General features: G+C 39.2%; 2 protein-coding genes across 2 annotated transcripts; both read left to right on the top strand.

The window, feature by feature from the left end:
* On the top strand, positions 1–822 carry LOC147483570 (uncharacterized). The gene has a single exon (XM_086579599.1). The coding sequence runs from the start codon at positions 1–3 to the stop codon at positions 820–822; it is 822 nt and encodes a 273-aa protein (XP_086435725.1).
* Positions 823–1,417: 595 nt separating this feature from the next.
* Positions 1,418–1,825, top strand: LOC147483569 (uncharacterized). Its single transcript, XM_086579598.1, has one exon. It carries the CDS (start codon positions 1,418–1,420, stop codon positions 1,823–1,825), a length of 408 nt encoding a protein of 135 aa, XP_086435724.1.
* The last annotated feature ends 14,896 nt before the right edge of the window (positions 1,826–16,721 follow it).

The following is a 16,721-nucleotide window of genomic DNA, read 5'->3' as shown; positions in this document are numbered from 1 at the left end:
ATGGCGGAGGTATTGGCAGAGTTCCCAGCCGAGGACCCAACGTGGGGGGAGGAGATGGTAATGGATCACGAAGGAGAGACTAACCACGACCCATTGGACCCTTGGGATGAACGGAATGGATGGAGAGTTTTCGCAGATGGCTCTGCTACGGATACAGGGAACGGAATAGGCGTAGTCCTGGTGACCCCGGAGAATACTAGGCTGGAATTGTCAATGAAACTAGGGTTCGCAGCTTCAAACAATGAATCAGAGTATGAAGCTGTGATAGCAGGATTAGATTTGGCACAGGACCTCGGTGTGAGAGAATTATCTGTTTACTCTGATTCTAACCTGGTGGTGTGCCAGGTGAACGGGGGTTTTGTGGCTCGATGCCCGAGGATGGCAAGATACTTGGAGGTCCTACAAAGGAAAGCGAGCAAATTCAGTAAGATCAAATTTACTCATTTGAATCGCGGAGAAAATCGACATGCCGATGCATTAGCTTATGTTGCGGCGGTATTACCAGGATCGGAGGGGCGATCAATTGAAATAAGGGTGTTGGACAAGCCCAGTACCGCGGAAGGAGAGTATGTTTGTCTTACCACCGAGATTGATCCTGATTGGATAGCGCCCATCAAGACTTTCCTGATGGGGATAGAGATTGAAAACACACAGGAAAGGCATAGAATGGAACAGATGAGCCAAAGATACACTCTATTAGACGGGAGCCTATATAAGAGAAGTTTCGGAGGACCTATGCTAAAATGCATAGGGCCGCTGCATGTTCAGGAACTGCTGGCAGAAGTGCATGAAGGAGATTGTGGAAGTCATTGCCGGGCTTAACAACCACACACCGATTGCTCTCCCAGGGATACTTTTGGCCACACATGAAGAGAGATGCCACAGAATATGCCAAAAATGCGCGAAAATGCCGAGGTTTGCAACGGTGATTCATCGCCCGGTGAGATGTCGCGACAGTGTACTCGACCCGCGTTCGCAATGTGGGCAATGGATATAGTTGGGCCGCTTCCCATGGCAAGCGTAAAAAGAAGGTTCATGTTAGCGGCAACAGATTACTTTACCAAGTGGGTTGAGGGCGTGGGCAAACAGTCAAGGAAGAAAATGTGATCAAATTCCTATGGGAGAATATCATTTGCAGGTTTGGATTGCCGCATACAGTCATAGCGGATAATGGGACGCAATTTACAGGGAAGAAAGTTCGGAAATTCCTTCAGGCGTTCAAAGTGAAGCAGGGGTTCTCAGCCCCCTACAATCCGGAAGGGAATGGATGGCCGAGGCCTCAAACAAAGTTATCATGGATAACCTTAAGAAAAACTAGAGGAGGAAGGAGCATGGGGTGAACACTTACCTCGCTTTTATGTCCCGTGGGCATACCGAACTACACCACTTAACATCCACTAATGAATCACCGTTCGCAATGGCGTATGGAGTAGAGGCAGTCATACCAATAGAGATGATAGAGTCCACAACAAGAACAAAGGCGGTGGAAAGTGGCCTGAATGAGAGAATATTAGCCGCGAATTTGAATGTTGTTGAAGAAAAAAGAGACATAGCCCGGATTCGGTTGGAGGAATACCATCGGACTCTGCAGAGACAATATGATAAACGAGTGAAGCCACGGAATTTCAATGTGGGTGACTATGTGCTGCGACGTGTTACTCCAGCCACCAAGATAGAGAACGACGGAAAGTTGGGGCCAAACTGGGAAGGTCCATATGTCATCAGTAAAAAGGGTACATCTGGAACTTATGGATTGCAGACTGTAGCAGGAGAAAAGATAGAGAGACCGTGGAATATCAGAATGCTGAAAGAGTTCCATGTCTAGGACCTTTCTTTAATCTTTTCGTGTGTGATAGTACTTTATTTGTATTGTTTACTTTTTGATTATGATATAAACAATCATTCTTCCAAATGAGTTAGAAGTAGATAGTAGAATGAAATAAAAGGTGAATATAACTGTCCAGTCGAGCGGCACAGCTATACAACAAGAGAGAGCGGGGGGGAAGAGCCCTTCGCGGACTAAGTGTCCGAATCAAACTGGGGGCAACCCTAAGTAGCTTCACTGCTATACAATTGAAGAGAGCGGGGGAAGAGCCCTTCGCGGACTTCGTGTCCGAATCAAAATGGGGCAACCTTAAGCGGCTTCACAGCCATGAATGAGAGAGAGGGGAAGAGCCCTTCGTGGACTTCGTGTCCGAATCAAACTGGGGGCAACCCTAACTGGCTTCACAGCTATATGAAGAGAGCGGGGGGGAAGAGCCCTTCGGGACTTCGTGGTCCGAATCAAACCGGGGCAACCCTAACCGGCTTCACAGACTATAGGAGGAGGAGAGAAGGAAGAGTTCTTCGGACTACGGTCCTAATCAAACGGGGGGGGCAACCCTAAGTAGCTTCACAATCTATACAAGGAGGAGAGGGGGGAAGAGCCCTTCGCGGACTACGTGTCCTAATCAAACTGGGGCCAACCCTAAGTAGCTTCACAGCTATACAATTGAAGAAAGCGGGGGGGAAGAGCCCTTCGCGGACTACGGTCCGGAATCAGCTGGGGGGCAACCCTAAGTAGCTTCACTGCTATACAATTGAAGAGAGCGGGGGGGAAGAGCCCTTCGTGGACTTCGTGTCCGAATCAAACTGGGGGCAACCCTAACTGGCTTCACAACTATATGAAGAGAGCGGGGGGGAAGAGCCCTTCGCGGACTTCGTGTCCGATTCAAACTGGGGGCAACCCTTGCGAATGTTACGCTAATGGAGTATACAAATGCAAATAAAAAGGAGTACAAGGCAAATCGAATGACAAATACTACACAATAGTGATGTCTCGATCAAGCACAAAAGACATTGTTTCTTACACGCATAAAGTAATTGTTCAAACTAAACAAATCCAAAGGCATCAACAAAGAAAGAAATCCGACATAAATCACTGTTGAGGATTAGTTAGTGGGTTCTTCAATCGGAAGTATGTTCATTTTCACCCGGTGACCATCTTTGGGGTTTTCATTCACTTCCATTGGTGAGGGTCGGCGCTTAGTCATAGGTGTCGCCGCGTCACCGATGAAGCGTCTCGGCCGCCGGGATGCACGGTTGGTAATACCAAAGAGGGATCCGCCGAGGAATGGGTCTTTGGGAGAAGACGGCCGGCAGTACTGAAGTTGATCAAGTTGTTGTTTTAATTCCGTGCAATTTTCTTGGTAGCAAGGTTTCGAATCGATCGATCCGCGGCCTCTTGGGACGGCCTTGTCTACAGTTGGATTGGGTGGCGAGCTTCTCCTTCTCTTTGAGGGCTGTCCATTTTAGAATTGACCCCGCTTACATAGTCGCGGTGCTTGTCCTCGGCCGCTGAAGCTCCTTATGGATCTTGACCGCCTTGATCCGTAAATCATCCCCTTTCCTTCTCTCGGTGGGCATACTTTGCTTTCCAGCCGGGGACCATTAATCTCCGGCTTTAGCCTCCAAGTTCTCCTTTGTCTTTGGTAGTAAGCGCAGCCAAAAGACATAGCCGATATCTAGGCTTAACTGCGGAGACATACTGGGTTAAAGGGTAGCACGAAAAATATAACGCAATGAAGTAAGAACACAAAAGATAGTGATCGATAGAGTCAAAAACGCATACCTTTTCCCATCCAGTGTAAATGGAGGCCCTATGGGAAGCAACGGTACCAGAATCTCCGTAAGCTTGATCCCGAGGAAGATGAGAGCTGAAAAATAGGGAGGCGGCGACAGCTGGATTGTCCAAAGCTGAGTCTCGCGTAGTGACATCGCGGTCCCTAGCCTTGAACTTGGGATGCCACACTTCAACAGGGCCAGAGGTTAAAGGACCAGCTGAAGAAGACTCCTGTCTGGGGCGGCGAGAAGATATAGCGGACGCGGTGGTTCATGGCGGCCAGTGGTAGGTTGAGGAGCGGTGGAAGAAATTTTAGCCCTTTTGGTGGGAGGGCTCTTGTTGGACACCTCGACTGGAGCGTCTCCATCAGAGTCGCTGTCCCAAAGCTTGTACTTGTTCACGTCCATTTGAGTAGCAGAAGAGGGGGCGGAAGTAGGAACAATTTCGTCCTCCCAATCAGCCACACGGGAGTACGAAGGGTTAAGCGTCTCCGCGGTAATAGTCTTATTTTGGCGGCAAAGCGCACGTTGGGCGGCGGCTTCGTGAATGAGAGATTTTGGTTGTATAGTTGAATGACTTGTAGGCGGGGCTTTCTTTTTGAAATTTGGGGATGATTTGGGCTTTCTTTCTTTGGGGGCGGCAGCGATAGAGGGGCCTTGGTATTTGCCAATGTCTTTTAGAGAAGGGTCAAGTAAGAGAGGAGCTTTTTTCGGATCGATCACCGAGGACTTCACTTTGTGCACTCCTAGTTCGCGGAGGATTGGAAAATTTCTGAATAAACACCGTTGTATACACTGGGATAGCTTAATCGGTCTCCAACCTACATCACCAAGAATAAGGACAAGTTAACGACAAGTGAAATATAAATACCGCGACTCAAAAGCGCTTACTTACCACTTGTTAGGAAATGGAGATGCCTCAAAGAAACTTCGAGGAGGTCCGCGGATAAAAACTACCGGACACATACAACGGTAATGGTGCCACACCTTGTCGAGGTGGTGATGTGAAGAAGGAAAGACTTCTTTGTGGGACGAGTGCGAAGGATTGATATCCCACACTCCCCGGTTTAGTGCTTTTTTTTATATAGAAGTGGGAAAGGATATCGCGGAGTTGGATTTTGGGGGAGTGAGTCAAATTGTAGTGATTGGCGGCATACATAACACGCCAAAAGTTACCTATGCCTTGGCAGGGAGGAATGTTGAAATGGTTACTGACACCACCGACATCAAGGAGAGTCAGGGGGGAACGAAACCGCCTAATCGTCCTACTGATGGCGGCGAGATAACTGGACCGCGGTGGTACCAAGTGAGGAAAATGCGTGACACCAAACACGTGTTCGAGAATAATGTCACTAGGTATGCCATAAGCCGCTTTAACGGCATCTAGATTGGGTCTGCGGTAGTAAGAAGGCGGTGGAGGCAGAGAAGGCTTCCTTCCAGAAGTAGATGGAACAGCGGTGGGATCGGTAGAATCAGAAGCCGCGGACTCATATCGGTCCGCGGAGGGCTGACTAGATCTATGGGTAGAGGGTCCGGATTCACCGGATTTGGTGGCGGAGGATTGGGTGGAGCAGATAGCCTCACATTCCGATGAAGACATAATGGAAACAGTATTAAGGAGGAAGTTTACAAAAAGATAGAAGCGTAATCTTAGCAAAGAAGAAACTGATGGAAGCGAATCTTCCAAAAATAGTGAATACCAAATAATGAGAGGAAAGGAAAACAGTTTAAGGGGGAAGACAAACCTGTAACGAGAGAGGACCAAAGCTATGGAGGGCGTAGAACACATGGAGCTGGAGAGCTATTGAAGAAAACAGTATGGGAACGATGAGGAAAGAGTTTGAGAAAGGGAATTTGAAGAGGTAATAAGGGTTTGCTGATTATGAGGGTTTTGAGGGTGTTGAGGGTTTTAAGAGAAGAGAGAGATTTGAGCGGATTTGAAGGGGCAAGGGGCACAATGGTATTAACCAGCAGAAGACCAAGGAAATGGGGACGCGTGTTGGTCTCGATTTTCGAAGAAACAAGAAACGAGGCACATGCGCCGTATTTCCAGTTGGCAGTACAGAGGAAGCACGTGGAGCACGTGCTAATGGAATGAGGATAAGGGGACAGAGTGGATGGGTCCAGAAAGAGAAGTATTCCAAGAAAGGGGTATGGCATGAGACCGGGTAGTTCTCGGCCACATTGTAGTTCGCGGACCATCAATACGACCGAGAGAGGGCATCTGTATAGGACGTATACATGACATAGGAGGTTAGTGGTCACAATGGGACCGGATGCGGTATAAATTTGAAGAGCCGGGTTGCACTGCATCAGATCCAGCGGTATCCCAACCGTTTCAGAATCGCTGCGAGACATGGAGTGATGGAGAGCGGAACCTTAACTGCAAGGTAACTGCCGCGACACGTGGAAAGAGGAGAGATCATGGAGGAGGAAAGATATAAAAGAGAGATGGAGAGGAAGAAAAAGGAAAAGAAGAAAAAGAAACGAGAGAGAGACGAGTGAGATTAGAGGTTGTAATATCAGTTCATACAGTAGCATGTGCATCAAGGGTGCCAAATGCTTTTTTGTTGCAGTCTATGGGTTAAAGATAATCTCATTGCGTAACTGGGTTTGCAGAAATGTGGGAACTATGGTGTTCCTTTCCTCCATTTTACATTCAGTTGTAGTACCTAGTTGTATACATCAATAGGTTGTGGGTGAAGTTTCGTGACAAACTTGGGAGGCAGCTCCACTCCATCTTTTAATGAAGTTGCTGGAGGGGGTTTCTGTTACTAGATTTCTACACTCTTGCTAGGGCAGCTTTAGTTGAATTTAACTTTTTACTATTGTTTCTTCAGTCTGTAACATTAGTATACTAGCTAAACGTTTTTTGAGAATTATTAATGCAGTAGTTTCACCACTCCTCTCAACTCATCATTTACGGTAGCTCTGATTAGATGTACAAATGATGAGAGTCATAGGCACATAGCACTGATTTGCTGAAATTTTTACAAATAATTTCTACTGCTGAAGTATTCGACACTTTCTTAAAATGGTCATTGGCATGTGGTGGCTCAGTCAATTGAACTGGATTATTCCATTATCCAACGTCTGTTTAAAATTTCAACACAAGCAGTGTGTCTTTCTCCTTTTTTACTTTTGAGTGATTATACAGAAAGGTTGGCCTGACTGCCTATTCCTCAGGTGAATGATCTAATGTTTTGCCCGACTGACTTTTCTTTATCTGAGATAGATGCGCTGCTGTTCAGAAATTAAACAAATGTTGTTCCCACTTCCTAGTGACTTTGCTAGGAGCCTTGTATGCATATACCAATCCGGCAATCCTTCAATCAGCCACGCCTAAAAGGCTGGTTAGACCCATTTCAGAAATGGCACAAGTAGCTTGCTTCAATAATATTTTTAGAAGGAAACTAGATTTTGGACCCGGGCATACGCCCGGGATCTATTAAATATTTTGTATGCTGAAAAGGCTTTACAGTATGTCTCACACAAATTTTGTATGCTGAATAGGCTATCTCAATTTGATCCCTTAGTTTCCAAGTACTTATGCACTATAATCGTTGGTCATTAACGTATTTCGGTTTATTTTCAATAAAAATATATTATGATTCGAAAATTTGCCACCGTAATTTTTAAATAGAATTATCTTAAACTTGATCTAGCTTGTATAATAGTTTTATTAGATTTATGATGATTTAGCGGCAAATTTTGAATCGTAATATATTTTTTATTGAAAATAAACCGAAGTACGTTAATGAGCAGCGATTATGCATGGTGCATAAGTACTTGGAAACTAAGGGATCAAATTGAGATAGCCTCTTCACTTTGTGGTTTATAATATTAATCCGTAATTTTCAAATGAAATTATCTTAAACTCGATCTAGCTTGTATAATAGTTTTATTAGATTTATGGTGATTTAGCGGTAAATCATCACTATTTGGCTTACGTACTAATGTGTACAAATCACTAAAACAGATTGATTGTTTCTATATCCTCAAAGAATACATTACTCCCACTTGAAAAGATTTATCACATGAACGTGTCCTACGAATGAGTGTCGTTATATTAAATTATTCTAAAAAATATTAGCAACTATGCATAGCTATGAAATATGAAAATTATATTAATTACTCATTTAAATTTCTTGCACCACTCTCTATAAAAATAAAGCATCAAACCTTGATAAAACTCATCGACTTCTTTTTATTGTTAGGTTTAATATTAGAAGTTTGATTGAAGTTTTGTGAGAATGTCCAATGTGGCGAAGATAATATTGAAGCTACTTGAATAGCAAGACATTCCCAATCACAATAAAAGAATTATAATAAACACTACTTGAAATGCAAAATTATATTTGTCGAAACATTTATTCCCCCTACATATAATACAAATATGTTTTAGGGTTATTAGTTCAATGCATTTGCATCAAGTTTCTGATTTTCAATTAATTATTCTTTGATGTTAGTTTAATGTATTACGTTGCATCCAGTTTTCAATTTCTCATTAATTATTCTTTGAGGTTAGTTCAATGCAGTTGCATCAAGTTTCCGATTTTCTGTTAATTATTATTTGAGGTTAGTTCAGTGCAATTGCATCCACTTTATGATTTCTCGTTAGTTATTTATTAAGGTTAATTCAGTACAGTTGCATCCAGTTTTCGATGTTTCGTTAATTAGTATTTGAAATTAGTTCATTGCATTTGCATCCAGGTTCCAATCTCCTGTTAATTACTCTTTGAGGTTAGTTCAATACATCTGCATCCAGTTTCTGATTTCCCGTTAATTGTTTTTCTAGGTTAGTTCGATAGTTTACAATTTCTATACAGTTTGCATATATGTAAGAGTCTGTTTTTATAAACTCACTTTCGTTTTAGGTTCCTAATTACTCGTAATTACTTATGTGAGAAGGCTAAAAAAGCGGACATTTATGCTTTGAGGTTAGTCTGATGTAGTTACATCCGACTTTCGATTTCCAGTTAACTATTTTTTTAGGTTATTTCAATACATTTACATCCAATTTTTGATTTTCCGTTATTTAATCTCTGATTTTAGTTTAATGCAGTTGCATCCAATTTTTGGTTTTTCATTAATTATTCTTTGATGTTAGTTCAATGCAGTTGCATCCAATTTTCGATTTTATGTTAATTGTTCTTTGAGGTTAGTTCAATGCATTTTGCATCAAGTTTCGATTTCCGTTAATTATTTTTGAGGTTAGTTCAATCTTGATTTACATCAAATTTATAATTTTCCATTAATTATTCATTTAGGTTAGTTAAGTCACGGTTTCATCCATTTTTCAATGTTTCGTTAATTAGTCTTTGAGATTAGTTCATTGCATTTGGATCCAGTTTCCGATTTCCCGTTAATAACTCTTTAAGGTTAGTTTAATACATCTACATCTAGTTTATGATTATTTATGCTTTGAGGTTAGTTCGATGTAATTATATATGGTTTCTAATTTCTTGTTAATTATTCTTTTAGATTATTTCAATGCATTTGCATTTAGTTTCCAATTTCCCACCAATTATTCTATGAGGTTAGTTCAATGCAGTTGCATTCGGTTTTCGATTTTCTGTTAATTATTTTTTGAGTTTAGTTTAATGCATTTGCATCCGGTTTCATTTCCCATTAATTATTATCGAGGGTTTGTTTGATGTATTTGCATACCGTTTCTGATTTCCTGTTAAATATTTTTCAAGGATTTGCATCCAATTTCTAATTTCCCATTAGTTATTATCTGACGTTAGTTTAATGCAATTGCATCTAGTTTCTGATTTCTAGTTAATTACTTTTTGAGTTTAATTTATTGTATTTGCATAAAGTTTCCGATTTCCCGTTAATTACTCTTAACTTTGAGCTCAGTTATGTATTTGAATCCAATTTTCGATTTCCTTTTAATTATCCAATGTGGTGTGTAATACCAATTTCTATTGATCCATCTGTAGTGTCATTGCAAACATGACATAAAATGTAAATTATGCTTGATTTACTATGTGGGATCATCGAAGATTATCCAGTTCTTGATTTCCCATTAATTATTCTTTAAATTATGCATGACTCACTATGTGGAATCTTCAATGTTATATTAATTATTCTGAAAAATATTTGCAAATATGCAGAACTATTATATATTAATATTATATTTATCATTCAACCAAATTTCTTATAACGTGAAAACCTCACTCTCTATTAAAAAAAAAAGAACTCGGTCACCTTTGATAAAACCATTCAACTTCATTTTGTTGTTTAATAAAAGAAGTTTGATTGAAATTTTGTGAGATTGCCTAATAAAGTGAAGTTTATATATATTTAAGCTACTTGAATAGCAAAGAGTTCCCAATCATACGGAAATAGATAAGATAAACATCATTTTAAATATAAAACTATACTTATCGAGACATTCCCACAACATATAACCCAACTATGTTTTGAGGTTAGTTCAATGCATTTGCATCCAGTTTCTGATTTTCCGTTATTTATATTTTGAGGTTAGTTTAATGCAGTTGCATCCAATTTTCAATTCCCGTTATTTATATTTTGAGATCAGTTCAATGCAGTTGCATCTAGTTTCTGATTTCTCGTTAATTATTCTTTCCGGTTAGTTCAGTGCATTTGCATCCAATTTCTAATTTCATGTTAATTGTTCTTTGAGGTCAGTTCAATGCATTTGCATCCAGTTCTTGATTTCCCGTTAATTATTCTGTGAGATTACTTTAATGCATTTGCATCCAGTTTCCGATTTCTCGTTTATTATTTGATAAAGTTGCATTTGCATCTAGTTTCCGATTTCCCGTTAATTATTGTTTGAGGTTAGTTCAATGAATTTGCATCCAGTTTCCGATTTCCAGTTAATTATTTTTTGAGGTTAGTTCAATGCATTTGCATCCAGTTTATTTTTTGAGATTAGTTCAGTGCAGTTGCATCCGGTTTCCGATTTCTCGTTAATTATTTTTTAAGATTAGTTCCACTCATTTGCATTATATTTCCAATTTATAATTAATTTTTCTTTGAGGTTAATTCAATGCAATTGCATCCAGTTTCCGATTTCCCGTTAATTTAATATTTGAGGGTTAACTCAATGCATTTGCATCCAATTTCAGATTTTCCGACAATTTTTTTTTTTTAATGTTAGTTTGATGTATTTGCATCCAAGTTTTGATTTCCCGTTAATTATTTTTTGAGGTTAGTTTAATGCAATTGTATCCATATTCCAATTTTCTATTAATTACTTTTTAAGATTAGTTTAATGTTTGCATTTGCATCCAGTTTTCAGTTCCCCATTAATTGTTTTTTATCGTTAGTTTCATTCGGTAATATATATATATATATATATATATATATATATATATATATTTTAAATATTTACATCAAGTTGCTGATTTTCCGTTAATTTAATCTTTGAGGATTAGCTCAATGCATTTGCATCTAGTTTTCGATTTTCTGACAATTATTTTTTTTATGTTAGTTTCATATATTTGTATTCAAGTTTTAATTTTCAGTTAATTATTCTTTGAGGTTAGTTTAATGCAGGTTCTATCCATATTCGATTTTCTATTAATTAATTTTTAAGATTAGTTTAATGTTTGCATTTGCATCCAGTTTCGATTTCCGTTAAATATTATTTGAGGTTAGTTGATGCATTTGCATCCAGTTTTGATTCCCCATTAATTGTTTTTTATGTTAGTTTCAATCAATATTATATATATTTTAAAATATTTGTCATTATTGCTTTCTTTGTTATTTTATTTTTTTCATTTTCTATTATATATTTTGTGATGTTATTTTTTGTATAATTGTTTTAACTATGTTTTGAAGCCGTGTTAAGGATATATTGAAATAAATTCGGTGTTTTATCATAGACACTAAAATTGTATGATTTGTAATAGGGAATTAGTTTATACAAATCACCTATTTTTTTTGCAATTGTTTTTATTTGATCAAATATATAAAAATTGGAATACTAAAAGTGTTTGATCTGTAATAGAAAATTATTTTCTACAAATTATCTATTTTTTTAGTAATTTTTTTTTTATTTGATCAAATATATAAGAATTGGAAATACACTCAAACTCTCTAAATACAAGAATTAGAAATATACTCAAATTGTCCAAAGAGGTTCAATATACGTAGGATTATAGGCTATTAGAAAATACTATCTTTCATATTAAAGTGCCACATAGGATAAAGAAAAAACTAACTCTCATATTAGAGTGCCACATAGGAGAGAGAAAATCTTCTTTTAAAGGTCTCTGCTTTACTATATAGATAGTAGATCTTGCGGTCTGCCCTTCAAATCTTGTATCGGGTTCTACAGCAGGCATGCTCTGCTCGTGAATAGATTTAAGAGGAATGCTAATAAGCCGCTCCAAAATTCAATCCATTATGAAAACAGTTGTATGTAGCATGAAACATCTTAAATCCCAAAGTTGGGAGTGCTTAAGGATAATTTACAACTAAGACTAGTGAATCACGCATTTGAGTTCAAAATTCAGGATCTGCATCTAATATCATTACATTGTTATAAATCTACACAAACATCCTACACAAACACGCCAAAATCAGCCGCAGCGTGAAGGTGTACACAACCGCTGATATATAAGTCACTAATAGCATCTTTAGCAGAGCAACCAAAAAAACACCAAAATTTTGAACTAAAAAAACACCAAACCAAAAAAACACCAAGCAACTTCAGGAGCAACATAAAAAAAACACCAAACAACTACGCGGTTTTGTCAAAACCGCGCCATATAGCCCATTCGGTTTTGTCAAAACCGCGCCACTAAGCCCAACTGACAGGCCCAAGCCCACGCGGTTTTGGCAAAACTGCGCGGTTTTCTGAACACCGCGTGCTACTTTTATATAAACAGCTCCAAAGCCGCGCGGTTCAGTCACTTTCACCTCTTCTCACAATCATAAAACCCTCTCCTTAGTTTTTTTTTAAAAAAAAACCTACCTAAACTCTTGAAATTTTATATAGATCCCTTTGAACCTTTTGACGGTGATGATTGGCATTACACACATGACATTGGCGATGGGGGAGAAACACCCGAGGAAGTACAATACGGTGGGGGAGAAGACAGTGGGGGAGAAGAACCCGAGGATGTCGCGTCGACTGATAGACATCTCTATGTACTGGAGTATCAGATGAACGACTTCGATTGGCAATTTGCACCTGGAGAAGCATTTGATATGGAAGTTGTGTCTTCTACACGTGATACAAAACACGGTCGAAAGTCGCGATGGCTAATACTCAGGTAATTAATTAGTTTTGATTAAATATTTTGAATATTAATTAGTTGAGTTGGACCAATTAATTATTTATCTTATACGCATTATTTTTTTTATATAATATCAGCATGTTGTTGACTATCGAGTTAGATCGACTTTACTTGGTGTTAGAGAGTGGTGGAAGGTTATTAGGAGTTTGGATGAGTTTGTACATATTAGAGATAGTATTTTGTATACACCTTTGGGTATTTTGATTGATACGGATTATGAGAAGGCTGATTGGGCAGTGGTCATAGCTTTAGTAGAAAGATGGTGGAGTAGAACTCATACATTTCATTTTTCTTGTGCGGAGTTAGGGTTCACACCACTAGACTTCACTATGATTTCTGGGTTGAGTATCGGTATAGGCCAACCGATACCTTTTCATACACATTATGAGAATATGGATAGTATGCTTATGAGTTTTCCTCGTTTGGGTGCGGATGCTTATGATTCTTCTGGGATTAAGCTATCTCATATTAAGAATGCATATATGGAACCCTCTTGCATCCCCGATACACGAAGCGGAGTTAGCTTTTTCGCTCTACGGGTAGTGAGGGTGTGTCAAGATGTTAGGGCTTTTTGATATTTTTATTGGGCATGTTTTGTTTCCCAATGGTTATTCTACTGCATTTGGGATATTATGCTTATGTATCCGATTTGCATACTATGAGGGATTATGACTGGGTAGCTCAAGATATGCCACATTGATATCGGCGTTAGATAAAGCTTCAAAGACATTCGAAGTAGAAGTCCTCGATTGCGGGATTCACGGGACTTTTAGAGATTTGGTTTTATGAGTACTTTCGATGTCTTTGTCCTAACATAGACATGATTGCCGATATCGCCTCTAGATTTGCTAGTTGGTCGGGCCTCACTTGATTTCGTAACAGAGGGCATATTAGGAATAATATTTGTATGGCTCGTGCTTTCGATTGATATTAGATCATTGTCATCTATTGAGTGAAGACCTTGGCGTTTGTCTATGCCTTTGACGATCCGGTATACAAAGATGCTTGTGTGTTGTCACGCCACGAGTTGTTTTTGCCGCGACGTGGATCGGGTTTGGTAATCGCGGGCGACGGATGTTGGAGGCGGATATTTGGACGTTATGGAGTTCCATGTGCTCCCATGCCGGATGTTAGTGATGCAAAGTCGTGGGGTAGAATTCAAGTTCATGAAGTTCATGCCAGTGGTGGTCCTTGGCCAGATGCATCTTCTTTTGTTGTTGAGCAGACTGCTGATCAGTATTATAGATAGTGGAACCGTGTCTCCATGGGTCCTTTGTTGCCCCTCGTTGGTCGGCTAGCAACTTCGAAGTTTGTGGGCCTGGAAGGGGATGAGGCGTGAGCTACGTATTCCTCATCCGCCCATACTGCATTTACAACCCACAACCTCGAATGCATATCACCCGACTCTCGTGGTTCCGCGGTAATCCTCGGATGTTTGTCGTGTGTGGACTGATGGGGAGCCTACTTATATTTCCATTCCCGAGGTGCCTCATGATCGTTTTCTCGAAGTTAGAGCCACATATTGATCAAGATACCATGGTGAGTTTAATTGTTTTAATTATCTTCTTCATTATATATATAATATGTACTCACATCGTATTTTCTTGGATTTTCAGGCCGAGGTTAGGAAAGATATGAGAACCGGGGTTCTCATGTTTGATGGGATGAGGACTGCCTGTATCATTATAGCCAAGAAAGAGAGGAGGCATATTCTCGGACATATCGGCAATCCCCAAGTATGCGATGACAAGACTTCGAAAAGCGTGATGAGGATATCAGCAAGTGTACACGCAACAACAACATCGGGGATATGAGGAACTTCAGGTGAAGTAGTTAACCTCCGTCTTGGCATTAGAGAAGATCATCGGCCTCGATTAGGAACTTATAGAGCGGCGAACGCCCAAATAGAGAGAGGAGAGGGATCGAGTGGTAAGGGGGTAAGAAGAGAGCTAAATAAATTTGATGTAATATGATAGGTTTTGGATTAGTTTGGATATTATATGATTATATCATAATCATAGATTTTGGACCGCATAATCATAATCATAGGTTTTAATTTCTTTAATTTTTTCGATTTTGAATTACAATTCTTAATTTCTTCAATTGCACAATTGTTAATTTCTTAACTTCTATGCACAACTCATAATTTTTCAAGTTCTATGCACCACGGTTCTAATTTTCGTAAAAAGCGACGCGGTGTTGGCAAAACCGCCCATTTTTTCAAGCCCACGCGGTTTTGACAAAACGCGCCATATAAGCTCATTTAGCAGGAATAAGCCCACGTGGTTTTTGTTAGAACCGCGATTTTGCTAAAACCGCGTGAGTGATTTGATCTGAAAGACAAAACACGGAACCAAATATTGGTCGATTTGGTGTTTGGTTTAGTGTTTTTGGTGTTTTCATCAACATGTAGTTCTCATTGAAGTTGAAAAACACCGCGTGAGAATTTGGTGTTTGATGCTAGGTTGATATCACTGCTAAAGATGCTCTAAACCAGCAGACACCAATGTTATCAAAGTTGCAACAGCACGAATGGTAGGGTTACTACCACAAGAAAGTACGCCAAGACTGATTTCAATCACATTCACCATCGACAACATCAAGAAAATACAACCCCGACCCAATCTCCGAAGCTAACATTCCAAACTTAAGGAATGTGAGATTAATATGAGCTTAAAACCTAAATAAGGAAAAATAGTACAGTGCATATGTCCTGGGACACATTCTTCAAGATACTTCCCCTCTCCCTGATAAAAACAAGTCTTTCCATGACTTGGTGGTGAATTCTTCGCGATTTAAAGGAGTTACTACTGGATCTTGCTTTGTCAGTGGCCAAGACATAGTTGCATAGTTATTAATAAAAATTTAACCTATGACTTTGAAGAAAACGCTCACATTAGTTTGGATTTTTCTACCAAATTATGCATAATCTATTTTGTCTTCACTTATAGTGTGGCATGATAATCGATCCATTTGCATGGTCTCTATATTGAGTAAACTAAAGAATTTCAATTGGTTTTGATTCAATCCAGTCTTTCATATTTGGTAATTTTTGTGCGTATATATGGGGTTTTTTTTTTCGCTACAAGACAAAATTATAATAAAGGATGGTCTAGATCATTTCTAGCACCATCCAACGGCTACTGAGTAGCCGATTAATCTCGAGATAAGAGAGTTCTAATTAGAATTTTGGAACGGGACGGGACGGATCCCACTTGGTTTTAACAGGTTTTTCTCAAACTAAGTCACGGGTTCGAGTCAGAGCCCAACATTACACCTCCTGAAACAAAATCCCCAAAACCTCAAATCCCTAATTTCTACTAGCTAACTCGACTTTTCCCAATCATGGATTTACAAAGGTTTATCATCAATCTGTACCGGTCTAGGAACCATAGAAGAAGACTATAATGGCGAAAGAATCGGTTATAATTGGTTATATGATTTAATGGATTCCTTATGCTTGGTCATCTGTTCAATTTAAAGTTGTTAAGCTTTGTTGGTGTGCTTCCATGGGTTCAAAACCTCCTTACGCTCAAATCCAATGTAAGTCGTCTGTTAGTGTTTAGCTCTATATATACTGCTAATGTTTTAAAATTTTCAGATATTTGTGTTATATATTATGGTATTTTGTTTTGCATTAGTGAGTCATAATGAAGTGGGTTCATTTGATTTACTCTAAACCAATAATTTAAAATAATAATTTAATTATTTTTTGTAATTAACTCAGTTTGTAATTGCTTTGTTTTTTTCAGCCGCAAGTGAGCAAACTGAAAGCGAAGTATCTCATATTGTGCAATATTAGAGGTTTCATTGGATTGAATTCTACATTTCTATTTGTGT

This window comes from Coptis chinensis, chromosome 8 (genome assembly GCF_015680905.1).
Source record: "Coptis chinensis isolate HL-2020 chromosome 8, ASM1568090v1, whole genome shotgun sequence".
Classification (NCBI taxonomy): domain Eukaryota; kingdom Viridiplantae; phylum Streptophyta; class Magnoliopsida; order Ranunculales; family Ranunculaceae; genus Coptis; species Coptis chinensis.
Note: the sequence above shows the minus strand (reverse complement) of the source record. Positions and strands in the feature narration are given on the sequence as shown.

Bases quoted from the DNA above. Each gene is read 5' to 3' on its own strand.
- LOC147483570 (XM_086579599.1), top strand. From the start codon at position 1: ATGGCGGAGGTATTGGCAGAGTTCCCAGCCGAGGACCCAACGTGGGGG.
- LOC147483569 (XM_086579598.1), top strand. From the start codon at position 1,418: ATGGCGTATGGAGTAGAGGCAGTCATACCAATAGAGATGATAGAGTCC.